This window comes from Dendrobates tinctorius, unplaced genomic scaffold, assembly GCF_039654945.1.
Source record: "Dendrobates tinctorius isolate UK_male_01 unplaced genomic scaffold, ASM3965494v1 ptg000027l, whole genome shotgun sequence".
Classification (NCBI taxonomy): domain Eukaryota; kingdom Metazoa; phylum Chordata; class Amphibia; order Anura; family Dendrobatidae; genus Dendrobates; species Dendrobates tinctorius.
The window spans coordinates 11,679,363-11,697,458 of NW_027361695.1; the positions used below are offsets into that span (position 1 = coordinate 11,679,363).

The 18,096-nt window shown below is 45.3% G+C and overlaps 1 protein-coding gene across 3 annotated transcripts in view; it reads left to right on the plus strand.

Moving 5' to 3' along the window:
• The window catches only part of PRICKLE2 (prickle planar cell polarity protein 2), a 280,528-nt gene that overhangs the window by 224,576 nt on the left and 37,856 nt on the right, over positions 1 to 18,096 (plus strand). For all 3 annotated transcript variants that reach the window (XM_073569766.1, XM_073569768.1, XM_073569767.1), the window contains one exon: positions 4,695 to 4,808. In XM_073569766.1, coding sequence (XP_073425867.1) covers positions 4,695 to 4,808 — 114 coding nt within the window. The remainder of the gene's footprint in view (positions 1 to 4,694; positions 4,809 to 18,096) is intronic.

The following is an 18,096-nucleotide window of genomic DNA, read 5'->3' on the forward strand; positions in this document are numbered from 1 at the left end:
CGCCAGTGCTCATGGTCTTCAGTTGTCTATATACAATGTCCCTACCAATACAAATAATACTAAGGGAGATTTGAAAAAAAAAATCATATTTCAAATTTCATACAAAATATGTTTTAATACATCTCTGAAACCAAAATTATTATTTTTTAAAAGACCTTTTGTACTCTCCAGTCATCCTTTTTTTTTTTTGTGGTCCTGCAATGTAGAGTTCTAGTTGGCACTTTCATGGCAAAGTCTGAACAGAGATGTTTCAGAGATTGGCTCAACTTTTTGTACTTTTGTACTTGTGGTGGTACCTCCATCTCTCCTTACGGTTCCCTCTTAAAAGTGACTGCTTCTGCTTTCAGAATTGTGATTAACGCCTCTTATGTTATGAAGACCTTTTGTATCCTCCACAATCTTCCTGCAATGTAGAGTTCTAGTTGGCACTTTCATATCATGACAAAATCTGAACAGAGAAGTTTCAGAGGTTCCCTTGACTTTTTCTTATTCCCTTCAATAGAGAGATAGTTGAACTTATGGTGGTACCTCCATCATTCCATGCGGTCGGCTCTTAAAGGTGACTGCTGCTGCTTGTAGAATTAGCACTAGCGGCTCCCCATGTTTTCACCATAGGAAGGGCTTCCTGAGATGGGACGCCAACCTAATAAATATTTATCTAAGGACATAAAAGTCTAAAGTGGAAAACCCGTAAGTGCATCGAGGGTATACAGACTAGTGGTTAAACAATAAGTTTTCCGAAACTGGTACAGGCGCAAGATGAAGATCGGACATTCCTGAATCAAGGCAAGGCAAAAGAAGAGGGGCCAGGGCAATGTTTTCTGAATAGTGCAGATTTATGGCATGTATTGAAAGTTTGGTGCCAACCTCAATGGACATTAAAGGGGAGCTATGGGTTATTGTCAGTGATTGTTTCCCCCAGCACAAAATGAGCATCCGTACATCGCACCATTAATGAGGGCCTGTGCAATTGATGGGCAAAATTCATTTTTCCGGCCACCATAATGTTTACCTCCTCGGTGCCCATCTGAGGCACTTTAATCGTCCAGCAGAAAAACAAGCCTTTGAACAGATTTAATCTGCTAATCATTTTAGCAAATTGTGGAAGACAACTCTTGAGGGCTTGCAGTGTGGGCGGAGGCGCAGACAACATATTTATTGCCAAGACGAAGCGGTAACAGCTGTTATACAGGCAGGTGCTGACATCTTCTTTACATTTACACAATTTTCACTGCGGAGATGACTTTATTAATTTGTGTTTTCAGAGAACATTGGAGGGTTTATTTATTAAAGTGCAACTGCATTAGACGATCTCTGGCCCTAGTTGATCTAATAGGGTGGAGGTCCTGTGGTCGGGATCAGAGGCGGACGTATCATTGGTGCAACCCGTACAGCCGCGCAGGGGTCCTCTACCACCTTCAAATAAAAAAAAATCTTCTGAAACTGACACACAGGGGCTCATATCCTGTTCTTGCACTGGCCACCGCTTCTGTCTGTGTCCGCTATTGGTTGGTATCCTTCTCTTTTCGACAGGGCAAAGGCACTGATTTACATGGTAATGATCTGATTGCAGATCCACTAACCATTAGAATGACAAATTAATGTCCCGCTGCATAACCGCCTGGGAACTCTCCCCAAAAGTCCACCTTTTGAGTGTAATTTTGCCAAACCCTGCCCCTTCTTCAGTCCAGTTCCTGGGAAATTCCTTGCAAAATCAAGGCTATTGGCAATTATAACTAATGGCCCCAAAGCCTGGAGCCGCACCAATGACTTTTTTTTTTTTTTTTTACATGCCACACTTCTTTTTCTAAACGCCTTTCCCTCCCCCAAAAGTGTATGCAGATTGACACTGATCCCTCTGCAAAATCTATACAAATAACTGCCAATATCTATAATATAACGGGCTAAGCGTCACTCTGTCTGAAGCCTCTATAGACTGCACAAGCGTGGCGCGCCTGCGCACTGCGCAGTCTTGCTCCAGACAGAGTGACGCGTCCCCCACAGAGTGACGCAGACCCCCAAGAGATCGCGGTATGCATAAGCACTGGACGCATACCGCGATCTCTACAACACCTTACCAAGCCGGTGTTGCTGTTGCCACGGGGTCTTGCGCCTTCATGTGATGTCAGGAGAGGGCGGGTTGTGGCGCCGGAATCGGCGCATGCGCAGTCCACGCTTACCGCCGCCATCTTATAGAAGACATTCTGCAGCGTGTCTTCAAGAACATGGCGGCAGAAAGCGAGGACTGCGTAGGTACCCAGTCCGGACCACAACACGCCCAGAACAGGACAGGGCTGGACACGGAGAAGAAAGGTGAGTATAAATGTTTTTTGTTTTTTTTAATGAGTGCAGTTTAATAGGGGTGAGGGGGACCATTCATATCAGGATTGGGGGGTGAGGGGACCATGCATACCAGGAAAGGGGGGTGAGAGGACCATGCATACCAGGATTGGGGGGTGAGGGGACCATGCATATTAGGATAGGGGAGTGAGAGGACCATGCATACCAGGATTGGGGGGTGAGGGGACCATGCATACCAGGGTAGGGGGTGAGAGGACTATGCATACCAGGATAGGGATGAGAGGGCCATGCATACCAGCATGGGGGGGGTGAGAGGACCATGCATACCAGGATTGGGGGGTGAGGGGACCATGCATACCAGGATTGGGGGGTGAGGGGACCATGCATACCAGGATTGGGGGGTGAGGGGACCATGCATACCAGGATTGGGGGGTGAGGGGACCATGCATACCAGGATTGGGGGGTGAGGGGACCATGCATACCAGGAAAGGGGGGTGAGAGGACCATGCATACCAGGATTGGGGGGTGAGGGGATCATGCATATTAGGATAGGGGAGTGAGAAGACCATGCATACCAGGATTGGGGGGTGAGGGGACCATGCATACCAGGGTAGGGGGTGAGAGGACTATGCATACCAGGATAGGGATGAGAGGGCCATGCATACCAGCATGGGGGGGTTGAGAGGACCATGCATACCAGGATTGGGGGGTGAGGGGACCATGCATACCAGGATTGGGGGGTGAGGGGACCATGCATACCAGGATTGGGGGGTGAGGGGACCATGCATACCAGGATTGGGGGGTGAGGGGACCATGCATACCAGGATTGGGGGTGAGGGGACCATGCATACCAGGATTGAGGGGTGAGGGGACCATGCATACCAGGATTGGGGGGTGAGGGGACCATGCATACCAGGATTGGGGGGTGAGGGGACCATGCATACCAGCATGGGGGGGTGAGGGGACCATGCATACCAGCATGGGGGGGTGAGGGGACCATGCATACCAGCATGGGGGGGAGGTGAGGGGACCATGCATACCAGGATTGGGGGGTGAGGGGACCATGCATACCAGGATTGGGGGGTGAGGGGACCATGCATACCAGGATTGGGGGTAAGAGGACCATGCATACCAGGATTGGGGGGTGAGGGCACCATGCATACCACGATAGGGATGAGGGGGTACCATGCATACCACAATAGGGATGAGGGGGGTGCCATGTATACCATGATAGGGATGAGGGGGGTGCCATGTATACCATGATAGGGATGAGGGGGTGCCATGCATACCAGGATTGGGGGTGAGGGAACGATGAATACCAGTATATGGATAAGGGGGTACCATGCATACCAGGATTGGGGGGTGAGGGTACCATACATACCAGGATAGGGATTAGGGGTGCAGCACATACCAGGATGGGAGACCATATACCAATAAAAATGCCCACCACCCGGGCGTAGAATGGGTTCATAGCTAGTTATATATAAACCAGATCCATTGTAGACTTAAAGGGTTTGTCTACCTTTATGGATGGTTTTTATTCTTTCTTTAAATGCATGTATTTGGGGCTAAAAATCATTTTTGCAATTGAGGTTCATTAAAAATTTTGCTCCGTTTGGCTTTTAGAGGCTCTTTTGTTTCCACTGACATTCAACTTTGATGTGGTCATAAATCAGCTGCTGAAAGAATCTTTTGGTGATACAGAGCCTCACAAGGTTTTCATGATAAACCATGCACTTGAGAGAAATTTAGAAAAATATATAATCAGAATCCATAATGCAGCCTCAGGCTTTGGGCCTGTAAATTCAAGTTATGATATCTCAGCCTAGAAATTAGATATTTAAAAAATGGTTTCACATCTTTATGTACGATAAAGAGCCTTTCTAAAGTTTTCTTTTGTTGGGTTTCCTTTAAATACAAATATATAACCTCTTTAAGTGCACATACAGTATCTAGGCCACATTTTGCAAAAGGTAATACTTAGTAGTCAGATTACATTCCTAACACTTGCTGCTTAAACGTTTTCTTGTTTTGTTTTCCCATATATCCCCTGCCTCAAGCTCACTGTTCTGGGCTCACACATTTCCGGACATTTTAGATGTTTCACTACCATTATTGTGCGATAGGCTTACTGAAAACATTTTGGCTCCATGTATGAGACTCAGTGATCTATTTTTCATGTGTCCTGATGGAATGCAGCCTGATTTTGGAAAAGGAGCTTTGTCTGTTCTAGTAACTGTGGCCAAGCAGATTTATGCACTGGAAAGATAGAAATATTAGTTCTGACTGTTATATAGAATATATATACAGTATATATATTTTTTTAATTTTGAGTGTAGAAACTTAGAAAATGTTGCACCGTTAAAAATTATTGCCCGTCTTTGTGTTTCCAGGTTCACCAGTATTATAGCTGCTTACCCGATGATAAAGTTCCCTATGTAAACAGCCCCGGCGAGAAGTCGAGGATCAAACAGCTTCTACATCAGCTGCCTCCCCATGACAATGAAGTAAGTACTGATGGACTCAAAAAGTTTCCAATTTTCTCCATAACTCCAGCAATATTCAAAAGTGAAAAAAGTTTGGTGCATCTTAGCCACGAATTGGTCCAGTCTCCCCTCTCTTACTCTTTAGCTTGCGCGGCACACGATAGGTCAAAGGTCAACCCTTTTTCTTGCTGGTTAAGACTGAATACATGAGAAATTCAACGCCAAGAACGGAATATTAATGGACCATCCTTATCTGCTTTCTCAGTCCTTACACCCCCATAAAGAGATCACATTGCATCTCCAATATTATTTACCCACAGTGCCATTCACTTGGTTGCAGCTGTGCTTGGTTCTGTATCTCAGTGCCATTCAAATAAATACACAGTCGCAGTACCCGGCAAAACCACGACCAAATATTCAAAGCTGTGCCAAGGTAAACAATTAATGGGGTACATTATGTATGAGCTAACATATCCAACCCCATTCATCTAGATCTCAGTGGGATCTCTGGAGTCAAACTCTGCATTTATCAAGTATTAATGGCCTTTCCTAAAGATCCATTAAAAAGCACCATAGGACCTCTAATGGGCAGATAATGTTATCATGATATATGTATTACGCACTTCCCCAAAACTTTTTGATTTTGCACTAAAAAAGTCCCCAAAAAAAGTTTAATGACAAAACGAAAGAGCATTTTTTTTCTATTTTGCACAAGAGCCATGGACCTCGTTTTCCATTTTGAAGAAATTGGAACAAAAGATGGCAATTTATACCACAAGACAAAAAAAGAAAAGTGATTTTAAGAAAAACCCCGCCGATGAGGAATCAGGCCCTAAATTTGTATGACTGGCTTATAGCGTGTCAGATGATAGGGACACAACTGGATTGGGAAATGATGCCTGGGTAATATAATAAAGGATATTTAATTGCCCTTCTTTATGAAATACGGGATAAATAATAATTTTATACTTATTCTGCAGCACTTTACAAATCATATTGTTAATGTTTATGGTAGGCAGCTGTCTGTAGGAAATTGACTTCTTTTATACTTAAAAATCTCCACTGATGTGAGCCATTTTCAGGGCGTCTTGAACCTAGTGATCGACTGTGACCTGGGAGAGAACCTGGAAGTGTTCAGTTTTCCTGCATTGCCCCCGCAGGACACATAAAGAATTACTCCTTCCTATTGAAAGCAATTGGTTGTTCATAGAATACACACCTTGTGTCCTCCAGATCTTGAGCTGTCCTTGATAGCCAAAGTGCCTTATAGATGGGGACAGAAATGAAAATGATCTATTGCTTGGACCACATTGTGGGTGCCAAGTATCAAAATGCTTTATTTCCCATAATAAAAAAATAAATGTGGACTCCAGTTGGTTGTTAAGTGCAGGTTAGAAAGTGGAATCTGATCTACTGTCGGGTTTTACGGACAAGGACGCATTTGTTAGTCGTTCGGATGCACATGTTTTTGACATAGCCTTCGAATGGCCAAGTTATTTTTATGTTTTCTTTTTTTCTTTTCTTTTTTTACAATGCCCTTAAAACGCTAGATTTTTATGACTGTAACATTATTCGCCCTTCACCAGTGTTTGCAGCTGATGATTAATAGGATTGCTTGTCCTGTCTATGAATTCCATATGCTTACTGTGTAGGGTATACATTCCGCTTAGGCATTTCTATTAATATCTGGTTTTTATTACATGTGCATATTTGGGGAGGTTAAAGGTGTCTTCTTGACCTTTGGTCCACTCAGTTGATTTGTTATGTACATAAATATAAATTTAACAAAGCCATTTTTGAGTAAATCGGCACGGATGGCGATTTTTATGGCGTATTTGAATGTCATTTTAGAAAATAATATTTCTTTACATCTCCTCAAATAAAAACCAGTTGTCACTCATGTTTGTGTCTACAGAATTAAACGACTTTTTGAAAAACAATTTAGACTGGAAATGGGATCCCTTCCTGCCATGTATGATGGTAGTAAAAGAAGGCAACATGCTGGGGGTGAACGTATTGTGGTTACAACCCATCAGATACCATTCCGTTCCATAACCCAAGGCTAGGACTTTAGGGGTAGGCAGGGAAAGCACCTGCCTAGGGCGATACTTCTTGCCTACCCGAGGGGGTCGTACTTTGTAAAAAAAAATTTGCTGAATGTCTGCGGTCGCCCTACATCTTTCTGCGGCCGCAGACATTCAGCACAGTGATGGCTGGGGTGTGGGCACACCTGGGACTAGTGTCAGTCACTGACACCGCTCACCCCTCTCTCTGCCTGCGCCCCACACATCACTCCCTCCCTGCTGTCAATTGCATTCACATCTTAAATGTGAATGCAATTGCTGTGTGCACCGCCCGGGACAGGAGCAGAGGAGCTGTAATCTCCCATGATCCGCCGGGATCTCCAGCAAGACGCACCCCTGCGCCTTGTTGGATGGTGCGGTGAAGTAACGTCATCGCGCCGTCCAGCATCCATTGCTGCACTTCATAGTGCCGGGATTAGGTGAGTGTGAGCTTTTTTTTATTATATTTATTATATTAATGTGCAGGGGGCATACATTGAGAGGAGGGGCTGTGCTGATGGGGGGAATAAAATGATGGGCTGTGCAGATGGGGGGAATAAGCTGAGGGGCTGTGCAGAGGGGGTTAAAATGAGGGTCTGTGCAGATGGGGGAATGAAATGAGGGGCGATGCAGATGAGGGTAATAAATGGTCTGTGCAGATAGTAATAAACTGAGGGGCTGTGCAGATGGAATAAAAGGAGAGACTGCAGATGGAGCGGAATAAAATTACGGACTGTGCAGATGCGGGAATAATTTGAGGGGCTGTGCAGAGGGGGGAATAAAATGAGGGGCTGCACCAATGGGGGAATAAGCTGAGCGGTAGTGCAGAGGGGTGAGTAAAGTGAGGATCTGTGCAGAGGTGAGGAATAAAATGAAGGGTTGTGCAGATGAGGGGAATAAACTGAGGGACTGTGCAGATGGGGAGAATAAACCAAGGAGGCTGTGCAGATGGGAAGAATAAACCAAGGGGGCTGTGCAGATGGGGAGAATAAACTGAGGGACTGTGCATTTGGGCCATGAAGTGAGGGGCAGTAAAGGGGGGACAGCAAAGTATGAGGAGCTGTGAAGGTCATACTATGTGCTGTGGTGACCATACTGGATAGGGGGTTGTGGTGAATATCATGCTGTTTGGGGTGCTGTTTGGGGGCCAAAATACTGTATGAGATGTTGTGGGGATCAACATAGTATACATGGAGGCTGGTTTGGACATCATACTATTTATGAGGGTCTGTGGTAGACATTATACTGTACAGTATATTGGGTGGTTGTGGATATCATACCGTATGGGTGGCTCTGGTGACATCATACTGTGTAGGGGGGACAGTGTGAAGAGTGGTTCCAGTTTAAAGAGGGCAGCGTAGTGGCCAGTATGAGGGTATAGTGTGAGAAGGGGCACAGAATGGATATGGAGAGAGGGCAGCGTGAAATGGAGGCATAATATGGAGAGAGGTTAGCATGGTGGGGGGACAGCGTAATATAAAATTAGAGAGGGGACAGCCATGGTACAGGCCGTGGTTCATAAGGGCTGATGGTGTGGCGGTTATTGCTGATAACGGTAGACTTGATATTGCATTAGATTGGTGTATAAAGCTTGGTTCTTGTATTCAAGTACTCTTGGTTCTGGTCAGTTATTCATGTACTGATGGTGGTTCTGGTGATGTATTTATTCACTGATGTTTCTGGTGCCATATTCATGTACTATGGATGGCTCTGGTGCCCTAATTATGTATTGATGATGATTTTGGCTTGTATTTATGTATGGTTCTGTTTTATGAATATATCACTAGAATCATCATCACTAAATGAATACGGCACCAGAACAACCATCACTGAGTGTGTCACCAGAACTGGAATACATCACCACAACCACCATTAGTTTTGTGCAAGCTGTATTTGTCGCATGACGGACACAAAAACTATCAGACAAGTCCCTTTTATATATAAGGGGCTTGTTTTTTTGTCCATTAGGGTATTTGCCAAATGCTGGACACCTTAATTGAAACCAAACGGCCCAGATTATAGTTACGCTTTAGTAGATTCCATAATTTTCCTTGGGTTCTACATTTAAAATCTAGGATGTCAGGGATGAATATTGCAATTTTTTACCCCTGTATGGTGTAAATGGTCCATAAAAAAATGATTGATTCTGTATCTATCTTTGAAATTGCATTCTTTGTTGAGTCACATCCCTAAATTATGCCACTTTTTTTTTTTTTTTTTTTTTAACTTTTGATAACTTTTTTGGGAAAAAGTTAAAAATTTTAATGGAAGTGGTCATCAGAGTTTGCTACCTCTACCTAACCCATCAAAGGGGAAGTGGGGTATGTGCATTAGGGTTCCTGTTACCTTAGTCTCTGAGCCATTCCTTTGCTTTGGGGTGGGGGGGCTCCATAGGCTTAATCTGCCTAGAGCACCAAAATACTTTGTCCCGACCCTGCCATAACCTCTTGTAACTCCCAGCAGTGTGTGTGGACCTTGGCAGAGAGGTAAACTGGGAACGGACTGCGGTAGGGTCAGGGTAATATTGGATGCGCACAATCTGAAATAAACCTGGTCACATTCCAGAATGTCAATAAACAATAGATAGAGATCCTGCAAAAATTTGGGCTTGGATAAAAGCAAGAACAAAAGATAAAATGAAAGATTGGAAATCTTACTTAGAAAATCATCTCCAACTGAGTTTCCATATGAAGTTTGCGCTTAAGGGTTAATTCATTTTTCGAGATCTTGGAATGAAATTAAGATAATTAAATTCAACCCATATGTTGGCATTTTTGTGATTTTTGTATGAACATTAATGTTATTATTCTCTGTTGCATCTGTAATGTAATCCATATGCTAAATGCTTTAGCTCTGAAGTAGAGGAACTAATACATAAATATGTGTTTATACACGTAGGAACATCTTTATCATCCTCAAATGTCACTAGTATTTACGGTCTGATCTCCCACCCATGAATATTTCTTCTCTGGGGCCCATAATGCGGAGATCTTTGAAGCATCTTTTGGTTTGATTCGTCCAGAACTTGAAGTCAAGTCAGTGTTGCCTTAATCCTCCCAACTATAAAAATGTAGTTTTCTGGATAGGACCTTCCTAACATCTCCATAATGTAGGTTCCTTGTAGTATATACTACAGTTTTGTAGCAACACACCCATGAGCAACTTTTTGTCATCCTCAAGTCCAAAAGGACCAAAATGAACATTGGGCAAACCTTATGAACTGGGCTGGATTGGCCAAGCAAGTCTGGTATATGATAGATTCCATCTCTTGGCTGACAACAAATGTTAGGAATGGAAGGATCGGCCATATTGAATTTCAGCATACCCAATCTTTTGTTCTTAAGGGAGAATTGCCACTACTAGAGGTATCTAGCAACAGCCCTTTTCCCCCTTTCCAATGAAAACATATGCACACTCAACTGAGCTAAGCATGCATGTCTATTAGGGCAGCTAGAAGGAATAGCTGTCGGATGACATCTACTCTAGGTGTATGGCCACCTTTTAGGCTCCCATCTGCATTAGACTAGAGGCTGCCAAACTTGCCGATATTAGAGGGATGAGCTGAGAGTCTACTGTGTATACGTCAAGGAAGAAATCCTGGCACTCAGCGTGTTGATGTTGAACAACTCTCATTTAATCCAATACATGGAAATCCATGGATTTCCATGTATTGGATTAAATGAGCATTGTTCAACACGTGAGTGCCGGGATTTCTTCATTCACTATTACTTTTCTCCACGTGCACCACAATTAGATGGAGTGCCGACCATTTCACTTGTGTATAGGGGCCTCCCAACTCTTCCTGATATCATCTGTCAAAGAGAATAATAGGCACATTGGATTTCTAAATGCCGATCCCTTTGTTTTCCCTAGAGTTGAGCCACCACCAGAAGATTCAGTCTCATAGAGAACACACGGCCAAGCAGAATCTTCTGGTCTATGGAGATAGCTCAGCCAATGGCTCTCTTTTGTGTATGGTGGGCCTTTAGAGGATTCTCTATCCTAGGGCAGGAGATATAGGCATTGCTTACCCAAGCAATATGGCACCTACCTGATATCTCCCAAACTATGGGTTCCAGGGAAAAATTTAGCAGGGGACATAAATTGGGTTGCACTTTACTGCTTTACTCTCAAAATATTTTTAGTAGTCTTGGGTGGGGACATTATCTAAGGAATGTAATATCTTTCCTTGCAGTTTTCACTTTTTTGGCACACACCTTCTATGGCAATGGTTATGATATTTTTGTAATGCTTTGCTTTGCATATGGATGCCTTGTGTACATTCTTATTTGAAGACTTGAGCCAACCTTGGAAATTTAGCTGAATATTTTCTTAACCTCAGGTTCACCAATAGGCGTCACTACAGAAGTAGTTTTCTTCCTACTGGAGAACTAATTTACATACTTTTCTCTCTCACCCATGACAGCACCACGGAGAGAGGGGGTCCGCCCATCAAGGACAGGAACCTACAGATAAAAAGGCGGCACCTCTCCTCCGCCCCCAGTTGGGTTCCTGTCCTTGACGGGTGACCCGTGGAACCAGCAGCAGCGGGAGCAGCTTACCTTTGAAGAGAAGTCGATGGCCGTCTCGTCCGGTACACCGGCAGCGGGGAGGCCCCTATCGTGGCGGGGTCGGTTCCTGTAGCCGCCACCGCTGTAGCCGAGGAGCTTTACAGGGTGAGCGGGGAGGAGAGGACCGAGCCGCCGCTCTGGAAAGGAGGCCGGGGCTGGAGGACGCCGGTGGGGGCAGCGCCGCGGTACAGAGGTGTACCAAGATGGCGCTGCCCCGGAAATGGAATGAACAACTTCCGGGTCCCCGCGGTCGGCGCATGCGCAATGCGCGCTCCCCGGACACACAGCGGGGCAGGCTGGGAGTGGAGGTGACATCATAGCCGGGAAATTCAAAAGGGAGAACGCTGGAGCTGCTCTGTGCTGGAAGCATCCTGTAAGCATGGACGACAGCGACCAGCATGAGGAGTAGCAAATGCAGCAGCCCAAGCAGCAGCACAGACAACATCACCGTCACCGGCAAAAAGAGAAGGACAGGCGCGAGGGCCGGTCCAGTAGCCACTCCACGCAGCAGAGCAAGTCAACTGCGAGGAGCAAGTCACCTTCCGTGGATCAACCCGTGAGGGATCTGAATCCACCTCCCAAACCGGTACCTGCAACCGCGCATAATGGGGTAAGTGATCTAAGTGAATGTCCCCATTGTAATAGAACTCTTTCCCTTATTGGGGAAAGAAGAAAGAGAAAACAAAGAACAGGGAATGCCCCACCTGTAGCAGACCACTACCAGCTTCTTGGGATAAAAAGCTCTGCGAATCCTGCATACAGGAAGTTCTTTGTAACGAAACCCCGGATTACGCCTCAGATCTAAGCGCGGTAATCCGTTCGGAGTTTCAGAGTGTCTTTTCATCCCTAAAACACAAGGGCAAACCAAAAAGAAGGGATGAAGTGGTAGGCTCCCAGTCAGAAGTCCTGACGTCAGGGGAAGTTACCTCACAGACTTCGGACACCGGCTCATCATCCTCAGATGAAGAAACGGGTCCATCACTGTTTTCCCCTAGATGAGGTGGACATGTTAGTAAGGGCAGTAAGGTCTACCATGGGAGTTGCAGACCCTCGGCCTGATAGATCAGTCCAGGACATAATGTTCGGGGGCTAGGCCAAAAGAAACGCATAGTGTTTCCACTAAACGAGAATGTACAGGGCCTGATAAAAAAAAGAATGGGAAAGACCAGATAGGAAGAACTCCACGGTCCCTTCCCTTAAGAGAAAATATCTGTTTGATGAGGAAGCATCCACGTCCTGGGACAAAGCCCCGAAACTAGACGTGGCGGTCGCCAAGGCCTCAAAAAAGTTTGCACTCCCCTTTGAGGATATGGGTACTCTAAAAGACCCCTTAGATAAAAAAGCCAATACTTTCCTCAAGGGTACTTGGGAATCAGCTGGGGGAAATCTTAGGCCAGCGATAGCGGCAACATGTACCTCTAGAGCCCTCATGGTGTGGGTGGACCAACTAGGGAAGCAGTTAAGGGAAGGTACACCCAGGGAGAAAATCCTGGAATCCATTCCAGTAATAAGAGGAGCGGCGGCCTCTTAGCCGACTCATCAGCTGATTCGGTAAGGTTGTCATCTAAAGCAGCAGCCCTGTCAAATGCAGCCCGGAGAACGCTGTGGCTCAAATGTTGGCCAGGAGACTTACAGACTAAGATGAAGCTATGCTCCATCCCCTGTGAAGGGAAATTCCTATTCGGAGAGACGCTGGATGACATCCTCCAGAAAGCAGGGGATAAAAAGAAGGGGTTCCCAAACTTGGGACCTACAGGCTTTAAAAAGTCCTTTCGTAACAAAAAGTTTTTTCAAAGGAGACCCCCGAGGGAGCAGAAATGGGACGACAGAAGAAGGGACAGGGGGTTCTTCTTCGGTAACTAGTCCCAAGACAAAAAACCCTCCAAGTGACTGTTTGCCCAGTGTGGGAGGGACGCTAAGCTTCTTTCTGCCAGCCTGGAGGAAAATATCGAACAACCCCTGGTTATTAAATCTGATAGGGTCAGGGCTAAGGATAGACTTCCTCTCTCTCCCACCTCAAAAATATGTGATGACTCCACTAAGATCGTCAATAAAAGAACAAAAGCGCTCGAAAAAGAGGTCCTAAGCTTGTTAAGCAAAAGAGTCCTCCAGGAGGTTCCCCCGCAGGAGAGTGGCAGAGGGTTCTACTCGCCTCTTTTTCTAGTGACCAAACCGGACGGTACCTTCCGGACAATTATAAACCTAAAGAGGCTAAACGATTATGTCAAAAACCAAAAATTCAAAATGGAGTCGATCAAGTCAACCACCAAAATTCTCTTCCCACATTGCTTCATGACAGTATTAGACCTCAGCGATGCGTACTATCACGTTCCCATCCACAAAGACTCCCGAAAATACCTCAGACTAGCGGTCTCCATTGGAGGCAAAATAAGGGAGTTTCAGTACAGGGCTCTGCCATTTGGGATTTCTGTAGCCCCACGAATTTTCACGAAACTGGTAGCAGAAATGATGGCTCACCTAAGAGAGCAAGATATTTTAATAGTTCCATATTTGGACGACTTTCTAATAGCGAGCAACTCGGCCCAAAGATGCAAGGAACAGAGGGACAGAGTAATGGACACTTTACGAAACCTTGGCTAGCTTCTAAACCTAAAAAAATCGAGGTTGGAGCCCAGCAAAGTTCAGGAGTTCCTAGGACTAACACTGGACTCAAACACCCAGGAGTGTTAACCTTCCAGACCACAAAAAAGAGAGGATTGCTCAGATGGTAGCAGGAGCAATTCAGAACCCTTCCATGACACTAAGAAAAGTGATGTCGCTACTAGGGTCACTCTCAGCCTGCCTGCCAGAGGGTCCAGTGGGCGCAGCTACATACGAGAGATCTACAATGGGACGTATTAGCCAACCAGTCAGCATTAGGAGGTCACTTGGAAGGTCACGTTACACTAGACGCCAAAACTATTCATTCCCTATGTTGGTGGAGAAGCAGAGACAACCTATCCAAAGGGATTCCCTGGGTAATAAAAGTTACACACATAATTACCACGGATGCCAGTCCCAAGGGATGGGGAGCACATATGAGCAACATTGTGGCTCAGGGGGAATGGGAAGTTCAGGAACTAGAGGCATCCTCGAACCAAAAGGAACTACTGGCAGTAGGCTATGCCCTAACACACTTCCTACCGGCACTACAGGGTCATCACGTCCGCATATTTTCAGACAATCGGGTGACGGTGGCCTACATAAATTATCAAGGGGGAACCAGGTCCCGAACACTAATGAACACATCCTCCGAAATATTCACACTAGCCGAGAAAAACCTACTATCCCTCTCTGCATTACACATATGGGGAGTAGAAAACCAGAGAGCAGACTTTCTAAGTCGCACCCAGTTACACCAGGGGGAATGGGTTCTAAAACAGTCCATTTTTTGGCAGATTATAAACATGCGGGGAACCCCGGACATTGATCTGTTTGCCGACCACAAAAACAAAAAAGTGGAAGCATTCTGTTCCCTAAACCCCAGGGGAAATCCCCGGACCCTGGATGCGTTTATGCTTCCGTGGACACAGGGCCTAATGTATTCCTTTCCGCCGCCCATTCTCATCCCGGCAGTCATAAGGAAAGTCAGAGAAGACAGGGCAAGAATGATACTAATAGCCCCCTTTTGGCCAAAAAGAACCTGGTTCTCCTGGTTGAGAATACTGTCAATAACCGACCCCTGGGTTCTACCAGATCTCCCGGACCTTCTGTCCCAAGGTCGCGTGTTACACCCTCGAGCAGTGAACCTCCATTTAACAGCATGGAATTTGAAAGGGAACTGCTGAGGGAGAGGGGGTTCTCAGAAAACCTGGTTTCCACGCTACAAAAGAGTAGGAAACCGATCACAACCAGAGCTTATGGGAGAACTTGGAAGAAATTTCTGTCTAGCTCGGGGGCAAGAGTGTAGGATGGAATCCAGATTGATAAAATTCTTGAATTCCTGCAAAAGTGGTTAGAACAGGGGCTGGCGACTAATACATTGAAGGTACAGATAGCGGCCCTAGGTGCCCTGTATAACCAGGATGTGGCAGACAACCCATGGGTAACACGGTTTATTAGGGCCGCAGCCAGGTCTAGACCAATAATCACCCAAAAATTACCGTCATGGGATCTAAACCTAGTATTGTCGGCACTAACAGGGCCCCCATTCGAACCCATCCAGTCAGCACCCTTAAAAACCCTATCATTAAAGACTGTACTTTTAGTGGCCCTAACATCCGCTCGCAGAGTGAGCGATATTCAGGCTCTCTCAGCGATACCACCATTCACTAAAATCCTAGATGATAGAGTCATATTGAAACTGACCCGGCATATCTACCAAAGGTAGCGTCACACTTCCATAGGTCCCAAGAAGTAGTCCTTCCTTCCTTCCGCCCAAATCCCAGGAATAGGGGAGAGGAGAGATTCCACACCCTAGACGTAAAGAGGTGCCTAGTTCAGTGCTTAGAGGCCACCAAGGGATGTAGGAAGGAAGGGTCTCTCTTTGTGTGTTTCTAGGGACCTCGGAAGGACTCAAGGCATCCAAGAGTACCCTAGCAAGGTGGATAAGGGATGCGATTGCCCCCATCCAGCGGGAATACCATCCCGGAGGGTTTAAAAGCTCACTCTACAAGGGCAATAGCGACCTCATGGGCAGAAAAATCAGAGGTATCGATAGAACAGATCTGTAAGTCGGCCACCTGGTCAACACCTTCCACCTTTTTCAGACACTATCGTTTAGATCTAGCCTCTACGTCTGACCTGACCTGACCTTCGGGAGAAGGGTCCTTCAGGCGGTGGTCCCTCCCTAAGCTACCAATCTCTAAAATTCTCTCTGTGGTGCTGTCATCGGTGAGAGAGAATAGCTTAGTTACTCACCGATAATGGTGTTTCTCGGAACCCATGACAGCACCCGCTTATTCCCCCCCCTGCACGTGTGCGGTGAGCACGGCTTAATGTGTGTAGAGTGTTTTCGTTAGACATGGTGCTTCTCTATAAAATGCAATATTATAATGTTATGTATATACTTTTGTTGTTAACTAACCGGGAGACCCTCTGATGCTCTGTAACCAACTGGGGGCGGAGGAGAGGTACCGCCTTATTATCTGTAAGTTCCTGTCCTTGATGGGCGCACCCCTACTCTCCGTGGTGCTGTCATGGGTTCCGAGAAACACCGTTATCGGTGAGTAACTAAGCTATTTCCCCATATTGAATTATTTGAACTGGATCTTCTTAATGAGAGCTAGAACCTCCAAAATAACCTCAATCCCTTCAATATGATGCACTTCAGCCGTTCTACACTGTGAGTCATTGTTCAGTCTTTGCCAAAAGAGTAACTCCACCAAATATTGGACATCCAGTTTTAGGGAGAGTTTCTCCAATTTTCCTACCATCTTCCTTTACAAGACTAGAGGGTTTGGAGGCCTCATACACAGATTATGGGCTCCTGGTACATTTTCGTTTGGATGACCAAGCCATGTTCTCCAGATGAAATAAAGGTCCTGGGGGCTTTTCCATGTCACTAACTAGACCAGACTTGTGTTACATAAACCCATGTATCTGGCTTCCACCGGCAAATGGTTACAAGCATCATCCCTTTGATGTTGCTCCACGGGTAAGATTCCTTCATGGTCTCTACACAAGAACATGTCAATCAAGCTTCCTTACTTATGGTCCCACCTGTTGGAGCACTTAAAGTGCCATTGGCAATTTTTAACAGTCTAGAATGTCATTTTTTGGGGAAGGGAGTCCAAGTACAGTTTAAATATATAATATTACTTTTTGAGATAACGGCATGCAATTTTTTTTCTTTATTTTTTTAATCTTCTTTGATATAATGAACCTCCAATTTAATCTCGCTTGTTCGCTAGCATCAGTGTTAGGGTCGATTTTCTCGGACGAGTGCCATCTGTGGTTTTCACGGATAGCACTCGTACCTATGACCGTCTTTGGGGTTGTGTACATGGCCAATATTTTCCTTGTACCGAGTGTTCCATGGAAAAAACTTGTCCGATTTTGATTCAAGTGTCGGATCAAAATCGTCAATGTAAGTCTATGGGTCTGTAAGAAAAAGAAAAAAAATAAATAATTGGACCGCATTCCGATGACATCCGAGTGTGGTGCAACTTTCATGGACTGATTAAAAATGAGAATGTGGAAAACCTTTATTTTTTATTGTATCTCCTAGTCCAATAAAAACTGATGCCACTAAGATCAAACTCTGATCAGAATAATCGGACCTTTATTCTCAGATGTCAACAAAACTGTTGTGTGACCCTACTTTTAGGGAGAATGCAAAGACGTGACTCAAAAGGATTGTCTGGCAAAAATAAGTTATCGTATCACCTATCCACTGAATAGGTGATTTATAAATCGGTAGACCATTTGGATTCACCCCGATCAACAAACAAAATGGAGCAGCAGTGCACATTCTCAACCACCAATCATTTTATTCCCTGTCGAGCGCTGCCTTTGGAATTTTCTGGCATCCCCATAGAGAATTAGTGCGCTGTACTGCCGATCGGTGCAGCTCCAACCCATTTATAATTTATCACCTATCCTGCAGATAGGTGATAACTAGAGATGAGCGGATCACTTTGCGCAACCCCAATCCATTCTCCAGCCTCCAGGTCTGTACTCTTTGGCTATGGACAGTAGCCGCTTTAATTTCCTTACCCTCTGTGATCCCAGGCT